Source organism: Desmodus rotundus, chromosome 9 (assembly GCF_022682495.2).
Source record: "Desmodus rotundus isolate HL8 chromosome 9, HLdesRot8A.1, whole genome shotgun sequence".
NCBI lineage: Eukaryota > Metazoa > Chordata > Mammalia > Chiroptera > Phyllostomidae > Desmodus > Desmodus rotundus.
This window is the reverse complement of record NC_071395.1, coordinates 73928281-73948353: the sequence shown is the minus strand read 5'-3', so window position 1 is coordinate 73948353 and position 20073 is coordinate 73928281. Positions and strand designations below refer to the sequence as shown.

Below are 20073 nucleotides of genomic sequence, written 5' to 3'. Positions count from 1 at the left end.
CTGTGCCAGGTCCCGAGCTGGGCACTGGGGATCAGGATGTGGACCAGACTCTGCCCAGTTTGCACACTGTGGGCCTGCTGGTGCCTTGGGAGGCGCGGATGGAGGAAAGCCTGAAGGGCTGACCATACAGTGGGGGCAGCAAGGCTGGTTTCAGCAGGGCTGACTTGTGAGGCTGGCACGTGTAAATAAATCTGCCATGAACTCATAGCCAACATGTGACGTTGGCAGGTGCCGTGCCATCCCCTGGGACTAGGCATTGGCTTGGCACAAACTCCACCCACCACTCTATCCATAAGCGACGAAAGTGATGGAATGAGTGTGAATTCACGTGTACACACACTGGGCGTGAATACCACTGGGCTGTGTGCGGATCCACTGCCACCCGACAAATGCTACCCTGGACCCTGAACTGGGTTCAGATCCCCCCTGGGTATATGATTTAGGTGCCTAAGAATATATTTCCATTCTGTCCCTGAGGATCCTCTTGGGGTGGGGCTGGTTGTGTGAGACACAGCAAGCACCGGAACACATCCAAACACCCCCTTTCTCACTTCCCTCCCTTCTCCCCTCCTGGGGAGGCACAGTGACATGACACCATTGAGGCTGGAAAAGAATCTCTCTCTCCTTCCCTGACTGAGCTAGGTCCTTACCCACCCCCACTCCTCCCAAAGGGCACAAGACAGGGTGTGTGTCCGCCTGCCACCTCAGCTCTGTGTGGGCATGTGTGTGCACGTGCGTGCCCGCCCTGGGCGCCGATCACCGGCCCGGGCACTGCCGTGACAATAGCAGTGAGCACTTACTGCTTGTGCTGCGCACCAGGCACCGTGCACAAGGGCCCTGGGAAGTAGGAAACGTGACTCTCCCCCTCTAGAACATCTGGACACAGACACTCAGAGAAACAGCTCCCTCAAGGTAGCCCGGAGGGTCGGGCAGAGCCAGCTCTGTTGGACTCTGCCGGCTCCAATGGTGGGATTTCTCCGTCACTGCCCTGACAGGTCACCCCTCTCATGGAATAGGGGTGCTGGCTCATCCCTCTGCCTTGGCCTGTGGGTCCTCTGGTCCTGAGGCTGAGAGTCCGTGGGAATTTGTTCCAGTGACAGGTGAAAACACTGCCCTGCTTTGAGCATCAAACAGTCTGTCTTTCGTGCTGCAATTTCACGCTTGGCTCTTCCCCTCGGGGCAGCGCCGACTCCCCTCCTCTGTGGATGGAACTGGCCTGGCTCTTCTCTCCCACTCTCAGCTGCCACCCCAAGGAGCCCTGGGGACTGACCCCAGCAAAATCGGATTACTCCTTTTCTCAGCTCTTTCAGGCTACTTTACATCTTGCCAATGTCCTCCTTCTTTAGGCTCCTAAAGCCACTGAATTGAAACCGTCCTGCAGTGTGTATGGGAGTCACACCTCCCCACTGGCCGGGTCTCTGCAGGGTAGATCGGTGAGCGTTAGAGCAGAGGGGGTCCTTGGAGACAGGAGCCCACATCCCTCTCTTTACAGATAGAGAAACTAAGGCCCAAGGAAGGGACGTAGCAGAGAGGGGTGACCATTCAGGGCCATCTGCCTTGCCCCGACAGACCAATGGTCAGAAAAGATCAGGCCTTCACCCTGGGGACCAAGGGGTGCTGAGGGCCGGGGCGGAGACTGTGAGAGCCTGGCCTGTGAGTGAGGGGTCTGCTTCATGCTTTGTGAGGTGTTCCCTCTAAAAACTGGCAAGGGACAACCTGCTAAGGGAAGATAGAAGGGTTTGGTCCCCAGGGCCACTGTGGTGCGTGATGCAGGGCCACCCCACTGCCGTGTAGTGGGTGTATCCTTGGGCTTGTGCCCCGGCAGCCAGAAGCGGAAGGGAGGCAGGGGGAGCACTTGCACGTTGCCTGGAGACCCCAGGTACAAGCGAACACGTAATCAGGTCCCAGAAAGTGTTGGCTAGATTGTGCAGGGTGGGTCCCAATGGCTGCCGCCAGTGCCCATCTCTGGGGAGATTTCCGTCACACAGACCAGGGCCATTATGGGAAGGAGAGCCCTTGCTGTGGCCCCCAGGGAGCGCTTGGTCTGGCAGACAAAGGGGGAGAGAGGGCCTGCCTCTGCGATGAAAGGCAGCTAGCTGTTGGGGCCAGGGGACCGGTGGGGAGGGATCCAGGAGGTCCATTGTGCAATGGTTACTTGCAAGGAGAGCGAGGCAAGGGCAGGCCTTGGTGCAGTACAGACACAGTGGTGGCTTGAAATGGAGAAGGCTGGATTTCTCTAGGAATTGGGCCTCAAAGGCTAGCAGGGTTGAGACAGGAAGGTGAGGAGGGCAGGCTTCCAGGTGGGGCTTGAACGAAGACTAGGAGGTTGGAACAGTCCCTCGGTCCGCACTGCTGCCGGCTGGGAATGAGGTGGGTGGGCAGGAGGCGCCCAAGGGTGTGGAAATCTGGCTGACATGGAGGCTTCCTAGAAGGGTGCAGAGGGTTGAAAGGAACTCGGGAGAGCATCGCAGATGGAAGCACCACGGTAAGGTTTGGGTGTTTCGACAGGTCCCTTTGACTGCTAACGTAAGGGCTTCTGGAAGGGTGGAGAGAAGAGGCCTTGCCAGGCTGGGGAAGGTTTGTCCTGGTTGCTGCCAGCCGCCCTGCCCCTCCCTTCCTCTCCATGTCCCTGGGGCGCCCCCCTCTACATCCCAGCAGGCTGGCTGGGGTGTCTGCCAGCTGCAGAGCAGTGAAAATGGGAGGCCCCCCAGCCAAGCAGAAATAGAGGGAGAGTCCAAGAGGGTCTTGGAACCTCTCAGGCCAGGGCAGAACCGTCTGGAGAGGCTGGGCTGGGGCTCCAAGGCTGGGCCTTCCAGGCTGGAGGAACCAGTTTATTTGCTCCCAGGTGTTGGCCTCTGTTCTGAGGGGAGGAGCCAGCAGGCTGGAGTATATCAAACCCAGTAATTTGGGTCAATAAAGTACTGATCCCACAGGGGCAGAGCTGGAGGATGCTCCCAGATACCCATTTGCAAAGCCCTTGTCAGCAGGAGGCCACTGGAGCCTGGGGAGGGGAGGTGCTCGCCCAAGGCTGCAGAAGATGGTGGTGGCAGAGTTGAGGCTGAAACCTGCCTTTCCAGAGCCTGTTTGGACCTTGCTCAGCTGAGTCAGCTGCCGCCTCACCATCCCAAAGGAGGAGGGCAGACGTCCTCCTGGGCCCCCTGCTCCTCGGCTTCCAGAGCCGGGGACAGTGGCCCCATCTCAGAGGAGGGGATGCTTGGAAGCGAGGGAAAGGGACTAACTAGCACTGGGGTTCTCAGCACTCTGGGTGGGTGCCGGGGGATTTGGGGCAGGACTCTTGAGAATCCCCCAGGCCCAGGGCATCAGGATTGCTTTGGGATGTATGTTGGGAAGGCCCTCGTGTTCTGCCAGAAGGTTGCAAATTTACCTTCTCAGGTGCTCAAGGGAAAGGCTGGAGCCCAATCAGATGCCCATGTGCCCACTCAAGGCCTTCCTAAAACTCTGCCTCCAGGAAGCCTTCTGGACATTCCTGCAGTCTGGGAAGTGCTAGAGCTCAGGCAGGGCTCTTGTTCCTTGGCTGAGTTACCTGTCACAGCAGACCTGGCGGGCCACAACAGGCCCAGAGTGGGACCCTGTGCTGCCTCTTAGCCCCGTCTGTGGTGTGGTTACATGAGTCAAAGACAGTGCAGCTCTCGCAGAAGCCACACCTCAAACATGTGACCCTGAGCCCAGAATCCTGTCCCCGCTGGAGGTCCCGTGACCTGGCTGGTGTTTGGAAGTCCAGTGGTGGACGCAGAGAGCTAGACCACCCCCCACCCGCTCCTTGTTGGGGCATTGTCTGTGTTGCATTGGCCAGGTGTGATGTTTTCTTGTATACTTTAGTATATTGTGATAGTTCATGGCTGAGAGAGGCACAGAGGTCTTCCAATTCATCACACAGTGGGAGACCGAGGCCAGAAAGGCCTTCAAGGACAGAGGCTGTGAACTACCAGAGACCAGGGAGACTCTGAGGACCAGGGACTTCCTGGTAGGACCTGGCTGCCTCCTGGACATTCTCTGGGATTCCAGGCTTGTGAGAGGGATGAGCATCCTGAGAGCAACCTGGCTCTTTTTTTTTTTTTTGTAGCAGTCCTCAACATGTTTCCCTGTCCAATGGATCGACAGCATCTGTTTGGGGTAGGGCCAGCGTTATTCCATTTTATGGGTAAGAGAACCGAGGCCCAGGAAGGTGAAGGGTCTGGTCTGGAGTCACACATGAAGTGAGAGGCAGAGCTGGACTCAGCACTTGGGTCTCTTCTACTCCTGGAGGCAGCTTTTCTAAGAGTTAAATCGTGTAGCCAAGAAGAGGCCTGGCTCAGTCACTGGTTGACCTTGAGCTGTTCCTCTGGGCCTCAGTTTGCTCATCTGTAGAAGGAGAAGGGAAGGGGGAGGCGTGGGGGGTCAGACTGAGCTTTAAGTCAGCTCCAGCTCTCACCCTGCTCTTTGTTTTTTGGCTCCCCTCCCTGCTGGCTTTACTATGTCTTGAGGATCTCACTTCCTCCCATCTCTTATCCCACGAGGACCCTCCCAGAAGGGTGGCAGGAATGGGGCAACACTTGGGGCGCTGAGGACTGGGACACAGGGAGCACCTGCCTTCTGGGGGTCCCCGGCCCCAGACCATCACCAGATCTCCAGCCAGGAACCATGTGGAAGGGGGCAGCCAGAGCCCCCAGGGGAAGGGCTGGGGGGAGGAGGGGGCAGGAGAGAATGTGTAACAAATGAGTTTGGAAATCAAGTGAATTCTGAGCTCCCCACCCACCCCCTTGAATCTCTCTACACTCTTGCTTTTAAAATTCTTGTCTTCTAAGGAGAAAGAAAATGCTAAATTGCACCCCCTTTCACAAAGGAATGGGAGTCTTAGTGAGTCACTCCGGAGGTGAATGCCACCTCCAGGGCCCCACGTCTGCCTGCAAGGCCTGCACAGCTGTGTGGCCTCCGGCCCCTTGGAGATAATGTGTGGAGAAGGAGGCTGGGTGGGGGACCCTCCTGCCTGTCAGTGGTTTGGGGGTGAGGGAGCTGGGCCCTCGCAGGGGGGCCCACCCTACTTCCTCCAGGCTCTCTCCAGGGCTGCATTTGTGGCTTCACTTGTGAATGGGGCCAGGGCTCAGGCCGGGTCCATGCTCAGAGCCTTCATGGACAGCTCAGGGCTTGGTTCAAGACTGGGGTGGTGTGGAGGGGCTTGGGCTGCGGCCTGTCCGTGGGGTGAATTCAGGACACTGGGGGAAGGCTTTGTGGCTGTGGGGAGCGAGGTCAGTGTGTGCCACCAGGGCTGGCAGGGAGCAGGTGCCTTTGCATCTGGAAACCAGAGTTCTCAGGGGTCAAGTTGTTCTCTCCAAGTGTCTTAGTGAGGCTCCTCTCCAGGGCTGGTGGGCAGGCGAGCTCGGAGCTGAGGCTGTGCCAGGGGAAGGTTCCCCGGGGTGGGAGTGTTGGGAGCCTTATCTTCTGTGAGGGTCAGCTTGTTTATTTGCAGGCTTGAGGCAGGGGATGCCAGTGGGGAGGTGTCTCTCCTCCCCAGACGACCTGTTATTCGGAGGGAAGGGACGCAGCCGACAGTTAGCTGGGGATGCCGAACAAGGGCTGACAGCAAAAATAGAAACACGTCCGGCTCTGTCTGGGAGGGGCGCTGAGTTCTGGTGGATGGAGAGGCCTCTTCTGAGCCGTCTGCGGCTGCAGCCGTGTTTGCTTGGCTCTCAGTGTTTGCTGAGCACGTCACACCCTGAGCTCCTGACCTCCTCTCCTGAAGAGAGACCTAGGTATGCGGGATGCAAACCCAAGCTCTCAGTGGCTGCAGCTGCTCAGGGAGCCTGCCTTTGAGAGGTGTGGAGTGTCCAGGCCACCCATCACTCACACACCTCTGACCTTTTCTAGACTACTCCAGAAGGTTCGGATCACTACCCTCCTAACCAGAACTCCCTTGGGCCTCTGCTAGCCTGTGGCTTCCTTCTCCTTTCCCCACCCCCACTTCCCGCCTCCTGCCTCCCTCGAGGCTGGTCCCAGCTGAGCAACCCTGGAATCGTCCCTAGTGGTAAAAAAAAAAAAGCTATTTTCAGCTTTCCCATTGCTGCCCAGTGTGGGGGGAGGGGGTGGTGTTTACCCCTTGCTGCCTGTTTGTTTCCATCACGTACAGTGTGATCTGAGGCAGCCAGGAGAGCATTGTGTAGCCCCGCTCCCGGGGACCCCACTGGCTGCTGATTCTCGGTGCTGGGGTTTCGCACAAATGGGGAGCCTGTGGACAGAGGCAATCTGGGCCCCATCTTTGCTTCATAGCAGCCTGGAATGGCAGGTGGTAGAAGGGTCCACAGGGAGTCCTCTAAGACCTTGCTTAGAGGACCTCTAAGTCCTCTAAGAGGGGCTGCTCTTGCTTACTGGAAAGCTGGCCCAATCATTGAGGCAGGGGTTCTCTGGAAGCACCCCCAGCATCCTCCATTGAATCTGTGACCCCAACTGGCCTCCCTGTTGGGGATGTGTGTCCCTAACCTCTGATCTGCACTTCCCACAGGGGGTCCTGGAATGATCAGAAGGGGTGCCTTCCTGTGGATGCTGAGGTGCCCTCTGTCCCCTCTTTTGGGGCTCGCCCTGCTCCCAGCTGCCCCTCTGAGGAGGCTGCAGGTGGCAGAGCCATCAGTGGCAGACGCTATGGGAGCTCCGTTTGGAGGGAGGAGAAAGTTTTCTCCCTTATGGAGCAAGAGTCTGGAGGGATGGGGGGGACATCTGGGGCTCGGGAGAATTGTTCCAAGCAACTCAGAACTGTTGGGAGCCCAGTTGGCAGAGCAAATGAAAGTACAATAGATAGCCAAAGCTATTAATCACTAATTAGTTCCTAAATCTGGGAAATAATGGGTATTTAAATGCCATGTTTATGAGATACCAGCAGGTCTTCAAAAAGCACATCTTTTCCAAAGCAACCGATTTGGCCAACTGTGTCCCGCTGGGAGACCAGGATTCTAATCCCACTCAGTTTACACCCCCTCCCTGCCCTGGTCCAGGAGCCTGAGAGCTGGCAGGTCAGCCTGCTCCCCTGAGCTTCCCTTTTCTCACCTGCAAGCAGGGACCAGGGCCCTTCTGTCCTGACCTCACTGGGCTGTTGTGAGGACAGGAAGAAGGGAAGGCCTTGTAAATCCCTGGAAGTGGTGGAAAATGCTGCACAGAATTTAATGATAGTCCTGAAAACATTCTTGAAGTGATGGGATTCGGCCCCTTGATGGCGCCTAGTGCCGTTTACAGGTGGAAGCTGGGGCTGGAGTCCTTGCTTGGCTGGTCGAGGGGTTCGAGGCTGGGGCTGTGCCTGGGTAAAGGCTCAGTTTGCGGCTTGGTCTGCGATTAGCGCCCTAGCTCAGTTTGAGATTGGGGTGGTTGCCTGGGCTGCAGCTGGATCTCAGCTTGTTCGGTGATCGTGATTGATACTGGATCTGTGGCGAGCTCAAGGTTCAGGCTGTGACTGAGGTCAAAGTTGGGGCTGTGGCTAACCTCGGGATAATTGGCAGCTTGGAGACACAGCCTCAATCCTTGAGTCCAGCCCTGGACTGATGGAGCTGCCTGGTCGCCTCAGAAGCTGGATTCCTTTCGAGCCCTTCCGGATCTGGGCTTCAGGTGCCGGGAACCCCAGCAGACAGGCCCTTCTGGGACTCCTGGCATGTCAGCTGAAACAGCCTAGCACACAAGCTCATCAGTGGCGCATACACCAGTTTGGGAGATAGTTAGGAGGTGTTTCTATAGCAACCAACCCCCAACCAGCACTGGTTTCCTTCGATAATGCCTTTTTCTGGAAGCAGTGTCTCCTGGCCTCCCCACCCTCCCTGGGCTGGCCCCACAGCCCCCTGAAGCCTGAGCATGGGCTGGTTGGCCTGGGTCGGTCTGGCTCCCACACTCATCCTGACCCAGGGAGGGGGCCCCAGGACCTGCTCTGTGGGGCCCTTCCCCGAGGGGGCCCTCCTGAGATCTGCCCCGTGAGTCCAGGGCCGTGCTGAACAGAACGAGAGCTCTCTCTGTGCCAATCCCTGGACCTGATGAGGCTATGGGCCTGGAGACATTCCTACCAGGCGCCGGCCAGCCTTGGGGGAGCCTGCAGCCCAGTGGGGCAGGCAGGCCCAGGCCCAGTCTGGGGATAGGTGCTCCAGTGAGCACAAGCAAAGGATGTTTTGCGACATAGCTCCAGGTTTGGGGGGCACACAGGATACACCCCAGGAAGCTGTGCTGGGAGAGAGGAGAGAAGGACTGGCCTCACACCAGGAGCAGCCCATGAGCCCCGGGGACAGACACTCCCAGCCTCAGGGAGAGGAGGGCGGTTCCAGTTTTGTCCTCTGGGCTCCCATTCTAGGGGCCTGAGGAGGAAAGGGGCTCACCCTGGGGAGCTTCCACATAGGGGAGGACCAAGGAAAGGCCCGTGGGCAATCATGATAATTTGTGTTATTTAACAAACCCCCTTATAGCCTGGCATTATGCTAAACCTTTTTCAAATATTCATTCCTTTAATCCTCATAGCAACCCTATGTAAGGACTGTGGTTACTCCCATTTTACAGAGGAGGAAACTGAGGCACAGGGTGGTCTAGGGTGACATTGACTATGATCATCAGTTGCTAAGTAGGCAGAGCTGGGATTTGAACTAGCCGCAGGTTGGGGTGGGAGTGGGACAGTGGCCCATGTGAGAGAGGAGGCAGGCCAGGCTCTCGGAGGAGGGGCAGAGAGGAGGAGGGACTTGGGGTCGCCCGGCCTGCAGGAGCCTCACAGACGCCACGCAGCTCACAGTCCACATCCTGCGTGCGGGCCCTGGGACGCCAGGCCAGACCTGAGAAGCAGGGAAGTGTGATCTGAATGTGCGCTGTGAGGCTGTGTGTGAGAGTGTGTGTGAGGCTGTGTATGTGCCAGGTTGTGTGTGGCTGTGCGTATGGCTATGTGAGGTTGTGTGTGTGGTTGTGTGTGTGTGGCTGTATGTGAGGCTGTGTGTGTGCGGTGGTGTGTGCACGAGGCTGTGTGTGTCTCTGTGTGTGTGAGGCGGTGTGTGCGTGAAGCTGTGTCTGTGTGTGAGGCTGTGTCTGTGTGTGAGGCGGTGTGTGACAGAGACACAGAGAGAAGAGCTGTGGGGCCCGCCTGGATGAGCCTGCATGGGAGCAGCCCCGCTCTCTTTGCCCTCCCAGCCCCAATCCTCTGAGGCAAGCATCACTTGTATCCAGCAATCCTGCCAGGCTATGGTTTCAGATACAGCTGCAGGCAGGGCCTGGCACAGAAGCTGTGGCCACCATCACAGGGGGCAGGCCCAGCGTGGGACACCCAGCCATTGCCCCTTCAGAGGCACCTGTGGCCCCCGGAGGTCTGGGAACTGGCGGGCGTTACTGGAGCCCCTCAGGGCTGCGGCTGCACAGCAGACACCCCTGTTGCTTCCCTTGCTCTGATGGGCCAGACTCCTTACTCTACTCTCAAGGAGAAAGTTCTACATCCAGCTTCTCCTGGAAGTGGCCTGATTGCTTTGACCTGTGTTTGTCCTCGCTTCCACCCTGCCCCAGCCTGGCCAACCCTGCTCACCCTTCCTTTTGAGGCTCAGCTTGCCCCCGTCCCCCAGGAAGGCCTTCTGCCTGCCCCTACCCTGCCTTCCCACCCGCAGGGAGTCTGCTCCAGAGAGGTGCCATCCCTGCCTGTGGGCTGCAGGCTGTGTGTGCCCTTGAGCCCAGGGGTCAGGCTGCCTGCTTCTCTGTCCTGTGCTCTGTGAAGGGGTGGCACAGGACTGGGCCCCAAGGCTGGCACGGCAGGGGCAGGGACTGATCCAATTCAGCTCTGTCCCCAACTCCTTCCTCTTGCACCATCTGGCCCAAGGTCTGGCCCAGGAAGAGTCAGCCAATCCCTGCATCCCCTACTCTGCTGTGCCAGGGCCTTTCTCACTGTGCCAGAGCGCTCCCCTCAGACTGGACTCCTGCGAGCAGGCTGGTGGCCTCCTTCTGCCGGCGCTCTGGCCCTCAGGCTGGGGCTGCCTGGGGTCCCGGTATAGGACACAACACCCACCACAGGCTCCTGTCCACCGGTCCACCTGCCCGTTCCTGGGTGCCTGGGTGCCAGGGTTGAGGTGGGGAAGGTGGGCATGTGTGGTCGAAGACCTGAACCAGGACCTCCGGCTGCCCCTGCTGCGGGGAGACCCAGACCTGTGACCTGGTCCAGGAGACCACACTGGACCTGCAGGCGGTGGGTGGATGGGCCAGGAGAGAGAAGGGTGGCTCTAGCTTGGAGCTCCATGGGAGATCAGGGCACTGTGGGCTGGGAAGGGTCATTTGTTCCTCTCTGGACTGCTGGGCAGGGTTGAGGTAGTCCTCTGTCTCTTTTATCCTGATTGTGAGTTTTAAGAATGTGCGGTAGAGAAGGTGGGATAGAAGGACAGTCTGCTAGAGGGTGTAGCTGGGCCTCTGAAGATACAGAGGGAACTGTAGCCATGGGGAGGCCCCTGGAGGCTGCCTGGAAGCTCCATGGAGTACAGGTGGCTGCCAGAGCCCTGCCTGAACCTTGATCCTGCAGCTGATGAGGCTGCCGCCTCCCGAGTGCGGGGCAGTGCTGCCCACTTAAATCTAACAGTGAGGTGAGAATTATGATACCTACTTTACAGGTGAGAAAAGCAAGGCGCAGAGAGGTTAATTTCCTTCAGGTCATAGCCTCGTAAGCGGTAGCCTTAAACGCAGGTTTGTGTTGCTCCAAAGCCCATGTCCTCCCTTTTCTGCTAAATTTTCACCCATGGCCGGGATCTGATTTGTGTGTGTGTGTGTGTGTGTGTGTGTGTGTGCGTGTGTGTAGAAGAGGGGGGATGAGGGAGAGAGTATCTGGGAACAGGGGCAGGCACGCGTCTCAGGGGTGGGCTTTGGAAGGGGGGGGGCGGGTTGGGGAGGCTCACACTCGCTAAGGAAGGTGGACACACATCTACATTTTCACACAGATGCAAGGATACTCAGACACTAATTTGCAGGGCTGGATAGTTCTAGAACTGGGACAGCTGCCTCCCAGGGCTAGGGCCCCAGAGAACAGCCAGGGGCAGACATCTGGCCCCTTGCCCGGCGGGCCAGCAGCAGGTGGGCAGGCTGGTTTGGCCAATAGAAAATACCTGGGCCGCCTGTCCCGAGCGGTGGCATAGAGCACCCAGCATGGTGGTGCTGAGCACAGACCCTGCAGTCGGGCGGATCTGGGTTCAGATCCTGCCTCCATCACTGACTAGCTTTATGACGTTGACCAAAAGACACCCGTCTGTGAGGTTTTGTCTCCTTGGGTGTGAGGTGGGGATTCATGATATCTACTCCACAGCGCTTGGGTAGGATAGATAATACCTGTGAAGCAACTGGCAGAGTGTATTTACCCAGCAGATCATTTTCATTAATTTGCTTGTCTACCAAAACCTCTTCTTGGCCTTATTCCTACTGGGGCCGCAATGTGGACACAGAAAATGCAGAGAGGTATAGGGCAGGGACCTGCCTCACGGGGCCTGAGCTTTTGGGCCTTTCCCTTGCTGCTTTGGGATCGTGGTGCCCACCTTTTCTGATGCTCAAGACTGTGTGTGGCCTTTAGCACACCTGACCTTGTCCCCTACCCCTCAGGAGACTTCCTGACCCTCTTGGGCATCTGTACAGCATTTTCTACCACTTCCAGGGATTCACAAGGCCTTCCCTTCTTCCTGTCCTCACAACAGCCCAGTGAGGTCAGGACAGAAGGGCCCTGGTCCCTGTTTGCAGGTGAGAAAAGGGAAGCTCAGGGGAGCAGGCTGACCTGCCAGCTCTCAGGCTCCTGGATAGGGGCTGGGAGAGGGCGGAAGCTGAGTGGGATTAGAATCCTGGTCTCCCTGGTCTGGCCACACAGTTGGCCAAATCAGTTGCTTTGGAAAAGATGTGCTTTTTGAAGACCTGCTGGTATCTCATGAATATGGCACTTAAATACCCATTATTTCCCAGATTTAGGAACTAATTAGTGATTAATAGCTTTGGCTATCTATTGTACTTTCATTTGCTCTGCCAACTGGACTCTCAACAGTTCTGAGTTGCTTGGAACAATTCTCCCGAACCCCAGATGTCCCTCCCCATCCCTCCAGACTCTTGCCCCATAAGGGAGAAAACTTCTGCTGCCCCACTGAGCTATCTCAGAAAGCTATGGGGCCGAAATGAAACCACAGCTGTGGGAGGGCTCTGGGGGAGGGGCTGAGCACCAGGAGGGAGAGGACAGGGTTGTGCAGGACACTGACTGACCCTTGGTCCAGGGGCCGTCTAGGTTTACTTCCTTTTTGCCAGGACACAGTCTCAGGCTTGGTTAACAGGTGTGTTCCCTTTGGCAGGTGGCCCTACCCCGGGCGGCGGTGCCCCCTGGCACCTTCGAAATGTCCTCAGTGACTCAGTGGAGAGCTCGGATGATGAATTCTTTGATGCTAGAGGTGAGTGAATCCCATCTTCCCATCACTGGCTGGCTGATCTCTCTGGAAACCCCAAGAAAGAACCCCCATTGGGGGTCATCACGTCTCCCTGCTCAGACACTGCAGGTCCACACTGCACGCTTACTCATGCAGTGGGCTTCCCGAGGGCTGGGGCTCAGCGCTCGCTCCCACACCCTTTGAGGTGTGTGCTGAGCCCCCAGTGTGTTCCAGGAGCTCTGCGAGGCGCGCCAAGTGCTGCAGGATACTGGTAGGCGTGCTCACCGCCCTCGTCCACCTTGTAGTCGAGGGGGAGAGGCAAGCATTAAACAGGTACCCAAAGGGAGATGCAATCACAAACGGGGAATGATGCCACCGAGTAACAAGTACCAGTTGTTCGTAGAAAGAGTGAGGCTGGGGGCACCTAAATGTGGTTAGGGTGGGGATGTTGTCAACATCCTCTCTGCAGAATGGAGGGAAGGAGTTGCCAGGTGAGGAGTGGGAGAAACAGCCTTCTAGACAGGAAACCAGTGTGATGGCACTGGAGCAGGAAAGATGGGGGCATCCCAGGAACTGAGGGAGGCCCTCATGGCAGTGGGGAGAGGAGAAATGAAGCTGCCTGGCATCCAGTAGGTGATCTCAAAGATGAACTGCTATGGAGGTGGGGAGCAGTTGGAAAGACTGTTGCAGCTGCTCAGCGAGAGATGATGGTGGGCAGGAAGTCAGCTCTGCGCCCCAGGGCTGAGTCATGGCCAGCACACAGGACTAAGCCAGGGGCACTCTTTAAGTGGTGATTGAAGAACAAGAAGCGCTGTGGAAATTGGATATGAGGGCCCCAAATGGGGTGGGCACTTCAGGCAGAGAGGTCAGCCTGGGCAAAGGCTCTGAGGGGAGAATGTGCAGGGCCGGGGTGGGGGCCTGCAGGAGGCGGAATCTGTGGAATTCAGGAGAGAGGACCCTCACGGCTGTGCTCCCCAGTCTCTGTGGGAGTGGGCGAAACGAACGAAGGCATCCTCTCTGACCCAGGTGGGTCCCCAGTTCTCACGTGGCTGGCTTGGTCACACTCTGGGAAGCCACCCTATTTGGGAGGGTAACTTCTTTCTGAGACAGGGCCAACTTTGAAATGCCTGGCAAAATGGGGTCTTGAAAGAGAAACACTGTGCTGGGGAGATGTCTGGACCCAGAGCAGCGTGCAGGGGACATGGGCTCATCCATGCCATTGACTTGTTTGTGATCTTGGGCACGGCTTTTTACCTTCTCTGGGCCTCGGTTTCCCTATTAGCTCTGTGCCTCCAGAAATAGAGAATACCCAGTTCAGGTGATTTTCGGGATGCACAGCTGGGTGGTAGGATGCTGTCTGGCTCCAGCCTCCCTCATTCCTGGCTCTGGGCAGAGAAGCCCCTCCCTGAATGCCGACCCTGAACCAGCCCATTGGGGCTCATTTCCTGTCTCCCATTGGAGCTGCCAGGGCTGAGTTCCTCCATAGCAACTAAGCCACAGTGTGACAACAATGGCTCCAATATTTTGATGCTTCGAGCACATTTATTTAAAATATTTGTGCAGTTCACCGAGGCTCCACATTCCCAGATGACAGTGATGGCTCGCTGCGGGAGGCCTGTGTGGGTGGCGCTGGTCAACCCCATCTCCATCCCTGGGGCTCTGCTCACCTGCTTTCCCTGCGAGCAGCTGTGAACATACATGTCTGCTCTCTTCCCTGCCGACGGCCGCCTCCTTGGGCTCTCTGTCCTCCCCTCTTCCCGTGATCTCACCGCTCAGTCTGCGGTTCCCAATTGACCTCCTCCCTCACTCCTCTCTTGTTGGGGGCCCCACATTGCCCTCCCTTTGTTTCACCTCCTCCACCCCTCCCCACCTCCGGCTTTCCTTCTCTTCGTGTCTGAGGATTCCAGGGTCTCCTGTCTCTTTCTCTGCCTTCCACCCCTTGGCACTCTCCACCAGCCTCAAGTCTCTGCTCCCTCCTCCCATCTCATCCCTTCCAGAGCAGACGTAGCCCCCAGCCACAGGAGCTGCTCCATTGCAGCTGAAATCCTCATTAGTTCCAAGTTGCCAACACCAGATCTCCTGTCTGTTTCATGCGGCCTCCCTGCAGGAGGCCTTGTGTGTTTCCTCCGCTCAAGGTAGTAAGAGGTGAAGAAGCCATCCTCCTCTTCGCTCCCAGGAGCTGGTGCGGGCTCCGCCTTCTCCCAGCATCTGGACTAGGCGATGGGTATCTAGCTTCCTGGGCATTCCTTGAAGGGCCACCTCTCTGGCCTCTTTTCTCTGGCCAGGCTGAGGGGGGTGGTCTCTGTCCCCTCTGTCCCCACCTGAGCAAGGCCCTGCATCTCGTGGCCTCTGCGATTCTGACTCCCACTGTGATGGACCTGCCCTGGTAGATGTCAGCACTGAACCGGTCCTGGAACAGTATGTGCTCCTCCTCAGTGCCCTGCTGGGGAAACTGAGGGCAGACCATGGAAGGGACCTCCCAAGATCACACATCAGGGTGGAAATGAAAGGGCTGGAACCCAGGACTTGAATGTTCAGGTCTTATTACTGAAAGAAAAACCTTCTTCCCTTTCTTTCTTCCTTAGGCACTAGCCTATTGGCCCCGCACTGGGTTTACCTGGTGAAATGAAAGACCCTCATGGCTCGTGATTGGGCAGTGGAGGGGAGGCTCCTCGGTTCTGGGGCTCTGGTTGTGTATGTAAGGCAGAAGGGTGGGGGTAGTCAGGTGGGAGCATGGAGCCGTCTGCTTTATCACAGCCCCAGGCAGCCTGCTGGCTCCTGAGGCCAAGGCAGCAGGCCTGGGGCCTCAGGGTGGCTGATGCCCCTGGTTGGATGCTGCAGGGCGGGCAATGGGGTCCAGGGTCCAGGCTAAGAAGAGGTGTCACTCCCTCTCCCATCAACATAGTGAAAGGACATCTGGGGAGCCATGGCCTGGTCTACCAAGGTTGGGGGCAGAGTGAGGGCATGTGCCTCAAACCCAGACCATGTCAGAGCTGGGGAGACCCTCAGGTTTTTAAGTTCAATACCCCATCCCATTTTACAGGCTGGGAAACTGGGACCAGAGAACTGGGAAACTTGCTCAGGGTCACACAGAGTCAGAGGGAGCAGGGGCTAGAATTCGGACTCTTTCTTCTCTCTGTCAGGTGTACCTGCCCATTAAGCATCAGGCAGTATTCTAGGGGCTGGGGACCCAGGGGCAGAGGACCCAGGGGCAGACGTTTCCTGTCCCAGCCCTCATGGGGCCTGCAGTTCAGTGTTGATGGGTGGTGGGTGGTCAGATAATACCCAAGCACGTAAATTATGTTGATAATTACTATAAATAAAATAACATGAAGGAACAGACATCTTACCAAAGAAGATCTATGAATGACAAAAAATTAAAATAAACTCACATCATTAGTCATTAAATGCAAATTAAATGCAATTAAAACCGCAGTAAGCTGCTACTACACACCTATTTGAACAGCTAATTGAGATAACTAATCAGGATATGGAGGAATGGAATTTTCAAACTCTGTGGATGGGAATGTACAATGGTACAACCATTTTAGAAAGTGGATTTTAGCTTCTTAAAAAATTAATCAAAGTCGCCAGGCCAGGGGGCTCCGTTGGCCGGAGCATCGTCCCATACACCAAAAGGTCATGGGTTCAATTCCCCGTCAGGGTACATACTAGGTTGTGGGTTCAATCCCCGATCAGGACAAATATGGGAGGAAACTGATTGATGTCTCTCTCTTTCCTCTAAAAGATCAATAAATCATATCCTCAGGTGAGGATTAAAGAAAAAGAAGTTAATCAAAGTTAAGTAACACATCAGCCAGCCCTTCCACTCCTAGGTAATTTACCCAAGAGGAAAGAAAGCATCAGTTCACCTAACGCGTGTCCATGAATACTTACAGCAGCTTTACTCATTATAGCCCCAAACCGAAAACAACTCAAACGTAATCAAGGGGTGAACAGATAAGTGGATTGTGTTATACGTTCATGCAATAAAATACTGCTTGGCAATAAGAAGGAATGAACTCCTCCTGATACATGCACCACGTGGACGAATCTGAAAATAAGCAAGCTGGGTAGAGGAGGCAGGTGGAGAAGGAGTATGTGTTGTGTGGCTCCATTTTCGTACAGCTCTAGAGAATGCCGACGAGTCTATAGCGACAGGCGCAGGTCCGTGTTGCCTGTGGGCAGGAAGGGGGGCAGGAAGGGCCAGCAGAGGACTTCCGAGGGTCATGGACACACGTTCCCTGTCTTGATTGGGGTGATGGTTTCATGCGTGTGTACATATGTCAAAACTTACCAAACTGTACATTCTATGTTTTATTTTATTTTTTAAATTTGAAGATCTAATTGGCTTTATTGAACAATTCGTGAGTTGGACCGTATCCCATCTAGTAAATAGTAGAGAAGTGCTCCCGCACACTGTGCATGTTAAATATGTATGCTTCCCTGAATGTCAATCATGTCTCAGTGACACTGTTTTAAACAATGGAGGAACTCTCTCCAGTATAACACGAAGGAATGTGATAGAGTCACTGGTGACCGTAGGAGGCCCCCAGATGTGGCTTTGAGCAGACAGCTGAACAACAAGAAATGAAGCATGTGAGTACCTGGGGGAACAGTGTACTGGACGGTGGGAACAGCCAGCACAAAGCCTTCACCAGAGGAATGAGCGGGAAGGCGGGTGCGCCAAGAGTGAGCGAAGGAGTGCCCACTTAGTGCTGTTGGCCCGCCGGCCCAGTAGAGGGAGGGAGAGCAGGCCTGACCCACTGGGCTCAGGACATGCTTTCCTGCCCAGGCTCAGGGCTGGTCCTGGGTACCCCTGCCCTGCAGGAGGTCAGAGACTCCAAATTCAGGATCGCTGGGGCAGATGGGCCTGCACGATGGAAGCAGGCCTGAGCCTTGAGGAGCTGTGTTCTCGTTGTGGGGGATGAAGATTGCTGGGTGACAGGTGGTCTGGCCGGAAAGTGGGGAAGAAGAGCTCACAGGCCGAGGAAGGACAGTCCAGGTGGCATATGGTTCCTGGCCGTGAAATGCTGAGTTCCAGAGAGAAAATGAAAATGTCCTTTCAAAAAATTAGATTTTATTTATTTATTTTTAGAGAGAGGGGAAGGAGAGAGAAAGAGAGGAAGAGAAACATTGATCGGCTGCTTCTCACAGGCCTCTGGGAACCTGTCCCATAACCCAGGAGTGTGCCCTGACCGGGAACTGAACCCATGACCTTTCAGTTTACAGGAACTGAACCCACGGAGCCAAACCCGGCTGAACCCTCCCCCCGCCTTTTTTTAAGATGGTAGTTCCAAGTTTTTTCAAATGTGAAGCAATCCATTTTTAAATTTTAAAATTCTTGACATTACAAAACTAAACTGGAATTTATTAACATTCCACTCTTACATTTCTTATTTTTTAAAGATTTTATTTATTTATTTTTAGAGAAAGAGGAAGGAAGGGAGAAACAGAGGGAGAGAAACATCAGTGTGTGGTTGCCTCCCATGTGCCCCCTAATGGGGGAACTGGCCCAAAACCCAGGCATGTGCCCTGACTGGGAATTGAACCAGCGACCCTTTGGTTCACAGGCCCACTGAGCCACACCAGACGGGCCTCCACTCTTACATTTCTTATCAACAAACAGAAATAGAATTCATGAGCCAAAAACCCACAACAAAACTAAAAACAGGGAAAAGCTTATAAAAGTAAATATAGATCCTAGCACTAACAGCTGAACAGAGAATGTGATTTATAAATTCTTAGTGGATTATAAAGTTGTGTAGAAATGGAACACTTAGAAATTATTTTAAACCTGGAACCACTGACCAGAGATTACACAGTTGGATCACGGGAAAGTAGCAGAAAGGGGTTCTGAGCGGCCCTACTTTGTTCTAGCCACACTCTGTGCCCTTCTCCTGTGGGGTCACTGTCCCTGCGAGGGCGCAGGATGGGGCTACAGGGGTGACTGTGGCGTCAGATGAGCACGTGTACTGGGGCCGTAGCAGGTATGTCAAGCGTGAGTCACTCATGACCTGTTTCTGTAGCAGTATGTATGTTTTATGCAGAAAATATCAGGTGAACCCTTAACTTTAACCTTCTACTTAGATGAAATAAATAGTTCAGTCAGAGAAATCTTGAAAGTCACCAAGCATCTGAGTTCAAACAAAGGCTCTGATTTACCGTGAACTCAGCTGGTGGAAGGTAGTGTCAGTGGGAAATGCCTTGAGCTAGCAGGCCGGAGACCTGAACTCTTGGCTCAGCCCTGCCCCAGAGGTGCTGTGTGACCCGGGCCAGCTGTCAGTGAGGATGCCGGACTTCACCTTGGTGGCTCCTTTCAGCTCTAAGCATTCAGGAGGCTCCTATTGGCCTTCGAAGGCCCTGTGGGCAATAGTGCCCAGGACAGCTCCCTCTCTTTCACGGGAAACACTTGTTTCTGCATGTAAATAACAACCGCTGGGAACATGCATGAGCGGGCCCCCCCCCCCCCCCCGTAGCAGGGGGTAATGTTGGCAGGGGTGGGGGTGAGAACAGGGGTGAGGAGGGAGTGGGGGGCACCAGGGTTTATTTTCAGGGCACATCTGGCCCTGGGCAGCTTGACAGAGAGCAAAGCGTGGGGCTCCCTCCCTTGGCGGGGGAGGGGAGTCCTCCTGGGTGGGAAACTGGAACTTTTTGTCTGTTCTGTCTCTGTGTCCTTTGTTCTCTTGCTCTCTCCTAGCTCACCTGGCAGGAGGCTGGGGCCCAGGAGCTGGTCTCTGTCTTGCGGAGACTTTGCTTCTTGCTCCAACTCCCTGGTTGCTCACAGCAGCCAGGAGAGGATGAAGCGTCCCAGTTTACAAAGGCGCCGAGGCAGGGCTGGCCTCAGAGAGAATGAGGGCTCGTTCCAACTCTTCTCCTCCTGTCTGGGCTTTTACTGTGATAACACAGCTTCTGGAACCCTAAAGCAGGGGAGAGTAGGGGAGAGCAGTGCAGGGCATGGTGGGGGGTCAGAGGATCCGGGTTTTCATCAGGGTTGGGCTACTGACTGACTGGGCACTGTCTGCCCTCAGGCAAGTCTTGAGTCTCTGGGCCCCAGGGTCCCTCCCACACAACCTGGGATAGGGTTGTTTCTCTCGTGGGTGGAGTGGGAGGATGTCCGTGTGGGAAGCTGGGCATAGGAGCCCTCACCGAAGCTAACCACAGGTGTGACCCTGCTCCTGGCCCTTCCTCTCATTGAGGGTGGGGGAGTGGAAGCAAATGGCATGGAGCGGCCCCAGAGATTTCTGGGAGTGGGCTGGGTGGGGATCCTCCACTGTGTGTGGGACAAAGAATATTAATACTTTTCCTCCCATCGTCTAAGTTCCTCCAGGCCGGACTAATAACCAAATCAACAGGAGAAAGATCAAAGTAATCCATGTGCGTGGAGGATTTACATAGGCATGACCATCCCATGAAAATTCTAAAGACAGTGAGGCAACACTGGGTATAGAAGACACTTTGGACAAAGGAAAAAGGGGTGGGAACAGGGTATTGGGTTCAGAAGTGAGAGTGGGCACGTGTGCAGGTAGTTGAGGGGAGTGGAGCTCGCCTGGCAGGATTCCTTGCCAGCAGCTCAGGAACGATGGGACACTGGGTGTCTGGCTAACAGGCACCTGCCTGAAGCCCTCGTTTACCATACTTAACTCAAATTAGGCTAAGGTGACATCCTAAACTCTCTTCCTGAAGTAGGTTTGTTTGTCTGAATCTCTTAGGC

The 20073-nt window shown here is 55.5% G+C and overlaps 1 protein-coding gene across 1 annotated transcript in view; it reads left to right on the top strand.

Annotated features, from left to right (window-relative positions):
- The window catches only part of PITPNM3 (PITPNM family member 3), an 84592-nt gene that overhangs the window by 835 nt on the left and 63684 nt on the right, over window positions 1–20073 (top strand). The window contains exon 2 of the mRNA XM_053911831.1: window positions 12288–12383. Coding sequence (XP_053767806.1) covers window positions 12288–12383 — 96 coding nt within the window. The remainder of the gene's footprint in view (window positions 1–12287; window positions 12384–20073) is intronic.